This window comes from Phycodurus eques, chromosome 1 (assembly GCF_024500275.1).
Source record: "Phycodurus eques isolate BA_2022a chromosome 1, UOR_Pequ_1.1, whole genome shotgun sequence".
NCBI lineage: Eukaryota > Metazoa > Chordata > Actinopteri > Syngnathiformes > Syngnathidae > Phycodurus > Phycodurus eques.
In genome coordinates this window covers 15,264,209-15,275,014 of record NC_084525.1, presented here as the reverse complement: position 1 = coordinate 15,275,014, position 10,806 = coordinate 15,264,209, and the positions used below count along the sequence as shown (strand labels likewise).

General features: G+C 40.5%; 1 protein-coding gene across 6 annotated transcripts in view; it reads left to right on the top strand.

Annotated features, from left to right (window-relative positions):
- bsna (bassoon presynaptic cytomatrix protein a) overlaps window positions 1–10,806 on the top strand; it is a 132,034-nt gene that overhangs the window by 114,335 nt on the left and 6,893 nt on the right. For 4 of the 6 annotated variants that reach the window (XR_009768799.1, XR_009768795.1, XR_009768801.1 and 1 more), the window contains 5 exons: window positions 683–1,008; window positions 2,372–2,465; window positions 3,938–4,069; window positions 4,197–4,252; window positions 8,744–8,869. Coding sequence is in view for 2 of the 6 variants with exons in the window: in XM_061680022.1 (XP_061536006.1) it covers window positions 683–1,008; window positions 2,372–2,465; window positions 3,938–4,069; window positions 4,197–4,237 (593 nt within the window). In the remaining 4 variants the exon portion in view is untranslated. Of the gene's footprint in view, window positions 1–682; window positions 1,009–2,371; window positions 2,466–3,937; window positions 4,070–4,196; window positions 4,709–8,743; window positions 8,870–10,806 lie in introns of those variants that run through there. The other 2 variants (XM_061680022.1, XM_061680014.1) reach the window with 2 other exon arrangements.

Sequence of the window (10,806 nt, the reverse complement as noted above, 5' to 3'; positions counted from 1 at the left end):
GAAGGGAATGAACCCTGGTGGGCGCGAAATATTTTCAAGCAGGGGAATAGTGCATTGCAGTTTCCTTCGAGTTTTGTAGTAGGTAGATATATTTGAAATTAAACAGTCTTTGTAGTGGTTAAGATGGTGACTGTACACGTACAAATAAATGCAATAAGTGTTTCAACATAAATTTTATCTAAGCTCTTTGGTAATCCTGGTTAGATAAAATTCCACAAAATCTGAATTTGGATTATTTTTATTCTGATAACTCACTCACAAATCAGCAACATTAATGACAATGGCTGAGTTAAACTACAGATCTTAAACTTGTAGCTGAGATCCTCAAATTAGGTTTTAATTTTTTTATCCTAATAAGAGACTGAAATGTTTCATATCTTTTTTGCAATCAAGTCTCACCTCAGGGATCGACAGTTTTTAATTAAATCGATAAAACCGTAACCTTGAAAGAATGTTTTCATCACTGCAGCTGTGTTCTTAGTCATGGACAATCTCTGGTTTGATTTTTGCTCATTCTCATTTGTTGTTCAATCTCCTCTTCAACTACTTCTTCTCGTGTCTGTTGCAGTTGTTTACAATGTAAATGGAAACTTGAAATCGGCTTCAGTGAAAGATATAGATAAGAAAAATTAAAGATGCAACTTATCAGTTCTGATTTAAAAAAAATAAAACAACCATCTAGGTACCTCCAGGTCTGGCTCTTCTTCAAGGGGACAGTGTCCTGCCGGCGGTCCTGCAGGATCCGGGCGACAGGTTGGTCAAGTTTCCCAGAACGACGGTGCCCCAGGACAGAGGATGCAGCTCCAACAACAAGCCCAGACTTCGACCGCAAGGCTGGGGCAGCAAGGGCCCCTAACCACCACCGGTGCCCAGCAACAGCCCCTAACCCAGGGACAAAGCATGGGGGTGGGGCAGGGCCAGGCCAAACCAGGGCAAATGGGAGCAACGGGTGGACCTATGGGTCAGACCAGGCAAACGGGTTCCACGGGAACATCACCTGCCCCCATGGTGAGTACAGCAAGTAAAGATCAGTAACCGGGAAGTGAATACAAATATTTACTAGTAATGCACCAAAATGAAAATTCTTTGCCAAAACCAAAAACCGAAAATGATGAAACAAGACTGAAAACCAAAACACCTGAAAGAATTACTATGCCAATTATTACTAAAATTGCATTTATGGCTTTGACTGCAGAACAGTCACTTTCATATTTTTAAACCTACAGTATATTAAGAACATTACCGCAGGAGAATTATTGCTGTATGTTATGCAAAAGAATAAAAGTAATTCTACATACTGTTCAATAGCACATCATCATTACCATATAATCGCTAAAAAAATATAGCTTCAATATTTGTTATTTTAATGTATTTATTGCATCAACCTTATAATGCTCTATGAGTTGCAGCCAAATGTCTTCTCTTGCATGCTATTTGTGTATTTCCTGTGCCCACTGTTGCTGCTGAAACTACAAATTTCGCAATTGTGCTGTGCCTCTTGAGTTGTGGGTATCAACAGTAGCCATGAAGCAGCCTAGCATCACTCCAACAACTAGTAGCCATTTTTACATTTGACCTACACTAAGATGCAATAGTGGCCCTCCAGCCCGTACAGATGAGTTATTGCCTTCCAACTATAGTCTTAGTGTAGTGCAGTAGGGGTGGTATGAGTGTAGTATAGTCCTATAGGGTATTAGAAGGTCTGTGTTGAAATGCTGTGGCAGAACTGCCCTGGAAACGGGACAATACACAACACCAAACTGCTCTCATGACTCAGCAGACATTTTGCTGCTTTGACTTCACCTTCTATTCGCTTTAGTGAGCTGTCACAACACAAGAGCAAAGTAGCAGCTTTGACTGTCCTCTTCCTTCCATCTCCTTCAAGTGTTTTCTTGTCTCTCCTTTGTTTGTGTCTGCGTCTGCCCTCTTTTTCCCTTATCTCTCCGCTCTATTGGCCCGGTTTTCAAGTCAAAAGAACTGAACATTGTTGCACTCTGCCAGCATTATGCATATGGAGGCTATACTGTCTATAGACAAGTCTTGACACCTTCGATTAGTTAATCAATCAGGAGTTTGATGGCTTATTTCCCCAAGTCTAAATTCAGTCATTTTGTCAATTGTATGCTTCCATATGGGCAATGTCTTTTTCTGCTCCGGTGTACAAAGCAAGGGACGACTTGGATAAATTTGCTGTGAAAGAACTTGACTTAAACCCTGACCTTTAATCCCATCAAACACTACCACTAAAATAACTTCCATTTTTATTCCCTGCGGATGTAATGGTAGACAAGACTTGGGTCCATATGGTGTCCAGTACCTGTCCCCTGCTGTTTTCAGCAATGTTGCTAAGTGATGAGCTCTTTCTCTGCAGGCCAAGATTGAGACACCTCCAGCGACAGCCATCGGAGCAAAAGCAGCGCCTGTCATGGCCTCAAAAGCAGCTCAACCGCCACTGACTGGCATAGGTGACGTTCACACACAAATTATTCTGAGAAGCTAGTTTACGTCTGATTGCGAAACAAATTTTGCCATGGGCAATATTTAAATTGAAATGTTCTGTTCCATGGCAAAACCTCCACCATAATAAAACTTTTCTGAACTGCACAGAGAATGTTATGAATATCCTGGGATTGACGCTGCATTAATAGTATCGTATGCAGCGACCGCTGCAAGGTCCCTATTGTTGTTGTTGTTGTTATTATTATTATCATTTTAGTCACCACAAACTATTGCATTTATGTCGGCCTAAACATGCACAAAAACTCAGGAAACTACATGCACATCAGGCTTGGTGTAAGAATTCTATATTTTAAGTTATTTTAAGTCGTGTAACTACATTGTGGTTGCAAAATGTTTTCTTATCATTTTTTTTTTTTTGCGGTGAATGACTTGGGATACACGTTATACAAACAATCAACTCCTCAGATTGTGTCCAGCAATGGCGTGAGCTTCAGTTCGCTTCCTAATTAGCTATTGTTCTTTTTCAAGTCAAAATCATGGAGTCTCGTTATTGACCACACACTCATAAGGATTTGCGACTGGAAATATTGAACAGGTTGAACATTTATGATTGTCAGCCCAATCGTTTTCTAAGTAGTTCATGGAGTAAACATTATAACCGCTCAGGATAACCTTTCAGAGACATCTGCTGAATTTAATTGAACACACACAAATTTGGCCCGCTTATATGTGTGTACCCCACTTTGAATTTGATAACAAGTGAAGTGACAAATGTAAAAGGTGGCTGGAGTCTGACTGACTCTGTAATTATTATAGTCTTCTTTTCCCATGTTCTTATTCTTTTCTTCTCCCTTGTTGAAGCTTTCTTTTTACAATAAATGTTCCGCATAATGGTGGTTTAAACTCTTGAGCTTTCCCAAAAATGTGAGTTGTACAACTTCAGAACGGGGATCGATATGTAGGAATGTAAGTGGTTACGTAGGGAGATTTATCATTTATATTAAACCGAAGTAGCTAGTACAAGTGTCCGAGTGATTAGCACATCCGCCTCACAGCTCTGAGGTTGTGGGGTTTGATTCTCAGCTCAGGCTTTTGTGCGTGGACGTTGCGTGTTCCCCCGTGGTTTTGGGTTTTTTCCCCGGGTACTACAGCTTTCTCCCACATTCTCAAAACATGTTTCTTAAGCTTAATTGAACACTGTAGATTTTCCGAAAGTGTGAGCGCGAGTGACTGGTTGGTTGTTTGTCTATATGTGCCTTTCGATTGTCCGACAAGCAGTCCAGGGTGTACCCCGACTCTCGCCCAAAGCCAGCTGGGATAGGCTCCAGCTAATCGAAAAGCGATAAGCAGTGCAGAAAATGTGAAACTGACCAGATCAGTTCACTGGCTATAAGCAACTAGGAAACCCACCCAAACGCAACAAGAAGTTCCTTCGGTTTCTGTCCTCCTCATCTTCTCAATCATCATCTTACGGCAGGCTCCAAAGCTGCTCCGAGGCCGGGCGGCATAGGCAGTGCAGCACCAGGTCAGCCAGGCATGGAGGGAGACAGCATGTTGTCCAAGATCTTGCCGGGAGGAGCTGCCGAGCAAGCTGGGAAACTGGGAGAAGGTATCCTAAACAAGTCATTGCAGTATAGCACATTCATGGTCATTTGATTTGATGTAATCACAATCAATGTTCTTAAAATGTTTCTTCAATCATCAGTTTAACCTATATTTTGTTCTATTCTTCCCAGCTATATCCGGTATCGGCAAAAAGTTCACCTCTTTCTTCTAAAGTGCTATGTTTAAGGTGTGTAGTTTTATTTTCTTAATTTCTCCCACATGCAATATATGATTGTTTTTTTTCCTTCTGTAAATGATCAGTTAAAAATACATAAATAGGAAAATCATCAACATGTAGCACTACGAAAGTACTCTTATTGCCAACTGCTGTTAGCGTGCCGTGAGAGATCATTGTGTTTGCCACAGGAAATTAAACAATCTCTCCTAATTGGTCCCAAAAGGATTATTTCTGAATGACAAACAATGTATATTTCTTCATCTATCAATGCAAGCAACGTATAGTGACAGTAGAACAATTAAATACTCTTCCACTAGTTGACAGATGTTACAATTAACCTATGCTACTTTTGGCATATTTGTTAGATGGTGTGCCATGAGATTTTTTTTCAGAATATAATAATGATAATGTGTGTCTTGCATGAGTAAAAACTGGGAAAGACTGCTCTAGGAAGTCATAGTAAAGACCCGCAAAAAGAAAAGTGTTAAACAACATTTGCTGTTGTCAAGCAGCAAATGAGATATGACTAAAATGATAGAAAAATGCAATTACAAAAATAAGATTTCCAATAAAAATTATAAACATCGCAAATCTAGCAAAAAATAAATAAATAAATGCAATTACATTGTGCATACTAATTAACATTACAATGGGAAACATCACAACGTCAGCAAAATGTGTACCAAGAGCCCAAAATAGGGCATCAGTAACTTTAAAAATAAACTTCCGTTGGCTGGAGGTCTCTTGGGATGATGTCAGAAAGCAACAGAGGATATTGAGACAGTTCAGAGAGTGTTTTCCCAAAGCACTGTGGCGATGGCGTGCGTTTTTTTCTCCTGTGTCATAGTGGCTCGCAGAAAATAGTTTCCTTACTGTCAGTAAAAGCCAAAGGATAAAGCAAAAGACACCCACACAAACGCAGAGTTATTCCTTTCATTCTGGCTGCATAGGTACAGTGAGGTGCACTGACGGCTTCCTGAAATTCAAGGTCCCACTGTAATTGTGTTAATTAAACATTAATCCACTGTCACGGGGGGCAAGAAGCAAGAGACCCTGAGGCTCTGCAGTCAAGCAAGTCAGGCTTGAATAATTTTGGCCAATCCGCCCCACCAAGCATTTACATTATCCTGAGTCCTGTAATATTGCTTGCATTAATTCACCCGCTTTTTTTTTTCTTTCTAAAAGGTGCCATATTTTGCCAAACCAACTTTTTCTGGTATTTGGGCTATAATATTGTCTCTATGGTGCCTCAGTAAACATGTGAAATATGAATTAAAATCATCCACGCATTCCTGTAACATAATACGTAAATGTGAATACACAATGCGTTTTTCTGCCGAGAGGCCTGAAATCAGGTCATTCGAATTCCTTGAGCTCATCTACAGTGCGTCACTGGCAAAGATCTCTGCCTATCTCTCCGCTCCCGAGCCAGCGCTGTCAACATAAAAGACACGTGTCCTCTCACAAGTAGGTCTTTTACACGGAGCCAACCAATCTGAACAAAGGGGGTAGTCTTAGCCAAATATGGACAAAGCAGATTCAAAACTGGGTCAAACAGAAGTAGCTGTCAGAGGGGCCTTTTCTGGACACTCGTATGACCAAAGCAAGGTGTTTTTTCAATGAAATTGACACTTTCATACTAAGTCCATGTTAGAGAGTCTCTCTATGGAGGTCTCAATAGCCAAAATATGGGACCTTTATTAATTTGGTTTTCATTTTTTAAATTAACTTATCTATTTATATAATTGGTTCATTGTTTTATTTTAAATAATACAATTACTGTAAAAATATTTGTAAACTAAAAACTACACATCACATTTCAGATCATTTTACACTTGAGACTATGTGAGTCCCAGGATGCACATGTCTGGAAACACTGAGTCCCAGCCCTGCAACAATGAGTCCCTCCAACTTATCGTCACGGAGAACAGATACAGTAATGCTCCACTATATGACGGTTGTTGCTTCTCGGTCCCGCTATATTGCCGATTTTTATTTGTATAATTTGTTCGATATTTTTTCTGTTATCCATTGGTCTTGCCCTCTCTCAATAGGTTGTGTTTCAGAACTGCCACGTTATATTTTCCAAAAAACTATCACGATAAACTATAATATCGTTGATGGTTCTTTTATTTTATCCCATTGATACAATGATATTATAGAGCACAATAATTCCAAATACATCCTTTTTAAGAACAATTAACTTTCAATTCCAAATCACATGTATTGTTGGCATTGTAATGTAGAACAATAAATAAAATATCTTCGATAAATAAAAACATATATAAATAAATCAGACTGAGCCTCTGTTTGCAAAAATTGCACTGAAACAAATATTAAACATTTGGCACATAGGTATACAGTCATTAACCCACTAAAGAGGCCCAAAAAATTTGAATGAAGTAAAAATAACACCATGTACTTACTCAAAATCATTTGGGCTTTGTCACTGTTTTTAAATCAGATGCCATACATTTTAATATCACTGTTATTTTTGTCTTTATTTTTTTTTATTGTGTGATTCTTGCCTACGGGAGATCGACAGGCGGATCGGTGCAGCGTCTGCAGTGATGCGGAATTTGTATCGGTCCGTTGTGGTAAAGAAGGAGCTAAGCCGAAAGGCGACGCTCTCGATTTACCGGTCGATCTACGTTCCTACCCTCACCTATGGTCACGAGCTGTGGGTCGTGACCGAAAGAACTAGATCCCGGATACAAAGCAGCCGAAATGAGTTTCCTCCGCAGGGCGTCCGGGCTCTCCCTTAGAGATATGGTGAGAAGCTCGGTCATCCGGGAGGATCTCAGAGTAGAGCCGCTGCTCCACCACATCGAGAGGAGCCAGATGAGGTGGCTGGGGCATCTGATTCGGACGCCTCCCGGGTCAAGTGTTCCGGGCACGTCCCACCGGGAGGAGAGCCCGGGGACGACCCAGGACAAGCTGGAGAGACTACGTCTTTCGGCTGGCCTGGGAACGCCTCTGGATCCCCCCGGAAGAGCTGGATGAAGTGGCTGGGGAGAGGGAAGTCTGGGCGTCCCTGCTAAAGCTACTGCCCCCGCAACCCGACCTCGGATAAGTTGTAGAAAATGGATGGATGGATGATTCTTGCCTTTTAAACGCGATTTTATCTCTCAATAAGCTTTTACCTGGTTAAATAAAGGATAAATAAAATGTAAAATAAGGCCCTTGAGCTGCTGGACTGTGAAGTAAGACCTTTACCTGTCAATCAAGTGATACTGAAAATGAGTTCGCTGAAGTCAACTACTGCCTGAATATTGATAACGTGTGCCGCTATGCTTATGGTAACAGTTGGCATGGTACGGTAACTTTCCCGTGTGTTTGTGTGTGCTGTGCGGGCGCTTGTGTGTGTATTTGTTTGTGTGTGTGTTATGTGGGGAACACACAACTCTGCGGTCGAGTGAGCTTTTTAGCTCCAGCCGTTAGCCCGCTGGCTAGCGAATGTAACAAACAGTTAACTTTCCCTTAACTCATTCACTGCCAGTCTTCTCAGTTAACATGGATTTCTTCTAAAGCCGTCAATGGCAGTGAATGTGTTCAGTGTCCCATTTGGCTTGCTGCATCATGAGTGGCGCGGCGGGTGTTACCACAACAAAGAAAATTTATCAAGTCCACAAAAAAACTTCTGTGTCCATTGAATGGAATGATAAGCCCCCCTACTCTTCCTCTGATTGGCTTGCAGCAGCAACACAGGTTTTGTACTTTTAATTCGCTATGAGTGGAAGCGCTTCACCAACACACACACACACACACACACAGGGCGGGTCTTCAACCATGCATCTATAGACACAGAATGAATATGCTTCATGCGTCCCTGCTAATTTTTGTCTCTGAGACGCAGGACGCACATCAAGTGAGATCCCCTCATTTAACCGTTTTTTATAATAAAATAATTGTAAATAATATTAAAAACAAAACTTAGTTAGTCTCCATTAAAATAAACACTTTTACATAATGTACAGATACATTCTAACTTTTTTTTTTTTTTTTTTAACATCACATACATTACAATACAGCCCATACCCATTCAACTGCCAATCTATATACAGCACTACATGACCAACTTGATACAAGCGTGAGTGCAGGAATCACCAACATGATGCCCGCGGGCAGCTCGGCACTCCGAAGGACCACATGAGTAGCCCGTGGGGCTGTTCCAAAAATCTCACCAGTGATGAGACCTTCTGATTTCCTAAGAATTTTGTAGGAATGCTCATTGGAAAATAAAAACACTTGCAGAGATTTATAGAAATAAAGGGCTGCTTATTTATATTTATCTGATTTTTAGTTTGTTAAATCATTGTTGATAATTATTGTGAGAAATCAACCACATGATCAGTGTTTTCCCACTCTGTTTCAAAGAGTTTTTGACCCCTACTTTAGAGCAAAGCGTATGTACCCCACACTTGGCACAAGGATGAGGTGCATCAAAACATAGAAATAAGAAAATATAACAACTTACACAACACATTTGTGCCTTTGCAGGACTATGTAAAAACACAAAGCCATGAGCCCTTGTACCAGACAAACCTGCCACGTTCCTCTTGATTTTCATTCCCTAAAAGAGAGAAAGAGAAGGAGAGCGGGCGAAGTGGAGAATCAAGCATTTAAGTGAGTATTTGACTTTATTGTAGCTGGATTCAGGCTTTTAGGGATAGTAAATATGAGGAGGGCACAAAGGGTGAAAATAGTTCCTCGGTGTCTAAATAAAAGATCCCTAGTATTCTTCTGTCAACATTTACAAAGGATCAGTAATTATAATATACTTAATACTCACGTGTCACACTCTGGTTGAAATCACTCTGTTTTGTGTTTAGTGTGCCGAAAAATGGCAAATATTCGCCCACCTTAAGCTGCCAAATCCTGGCTGGAGAAATGTTATGTTGAGGGGCTTATTATGTAAGGCCTGCTCACACCATTGCATAAAATTTAGATTTGCCCCCCCCCCCCCCCACACACACACATGAGCGATTGGGTATATGGATAATAATAATAAAAATAATAATAATAATAATGGCAACACAGTGGATGACTGGTTAGCACATATGCCTCACAGTTCTGAGGACCAGGGTTCAAATCGCGGCCCCGCCTGTGTGGAGTTTGCATGTTCTCCCCGTGCCTGCGTGGGTTTTCTCCAGGCACTCCGGTTTCCTCCCACATCCCAAAAACATGCATGCATTGGAGACTCTAAATTGCCCGTAGGTGTGAATGTGAGTGTGAATGGTTGTTTGTTTGTATGTGCCCTGCGATTGGCTGGCGACCAGTTCAGGGTGTACCCCGCCTCTCGCCCGGAGATAGCTGGGATAGGCTCCAGCACGCTCACAACCCTAGTGAGGATAAGCGGAACGAAAGATAATAATAATAATGATAATAATACAATTTATTTATAGGTGTCTTTCTGAGCACCCAAGGTAGGTAGTAGCAAGGTAAAAAAAATAAAATAAAAAAAAAAGTCAATTTTCCATATGTCCCCTTTAAATGAAGTTGGTCCCAATGGTTCCCTTTGAGCCATATTCGTTTTAAATGTGATACCTTTTGATATCATTGTGTGCCTATTCAAGTTAAAAACAGAATCAAGGTTTATTTTTAGATTTTGAAAAGGATGATAGCTATTCCTGACTTGCAACAAAATTCACTGGCCCCAAACTGTCCTCATCTATGATCCTGTCATGTTTAGAAACATTTTGCGCCCTTTAACAATTTCTTTAATGTTCAAAGACCATACCTTATTGTGGGGATCATCTTGAGTTGCTCCTAATATGGCTACATAAACGAACCAAAATATTACCAATAACTATCAGTGTGATGCAAGCGCAGTTGTGCACTGTCCAGTTGCAGCTCTTGTGGTGGATCTCATTAGATTGTGTCAGTGAGAAATTGGAACTTCATAAAGTTAAAGTATTTGTAGTTTAGTGTGTGTTTTGCCACATGCAAGTGCCACTACAGAAAACATACAGTACAACTGAGTTTGTTACATTCTCTATTTACTGTACTTGGTACAACATCATGTCTTAAACTCATATACCTCTAGTGGCCAACTTCTTTTTTTGCAGAAATGTGCCATTTGTCTGCGTGAAAATACAATGCGTGTCTTCTCATCAGACCTGCAAATTTACATACACCTGTTCAAATACCACATTTTTGTGATATAAAAAAATGAGACCATGATACTCCATTTTAAATATTTTTGCCACCATTAATGTGACCTGTAACCTGTACAACTCAATATGAAAATAATGAAATCTTTTGGAGAGGGAAAGTAAAAATAACCAACTGAAATAATGTGGTTGCACACTCTTGTAACTGGCATGTTGGCTGTGTTCAGACCTTCAAAGTCATATTGAGTGGGAGTCAGCACACACCTGCCACCATTAAAGTGCCTCTGCTTAACTCCAAATAACGTTTAGCTGTTCTAGTAGGCTTTTACGGACATTTTTTTGCTTTTGAGCAGAAGCCTAAGGTTTTGCCCTAAAACTGACTGGTTATTTGAACTGTTCATAATTCCCTATAGCTTGATTAAGGCCCCAGTTCCAGCTGAAGAAAAACAG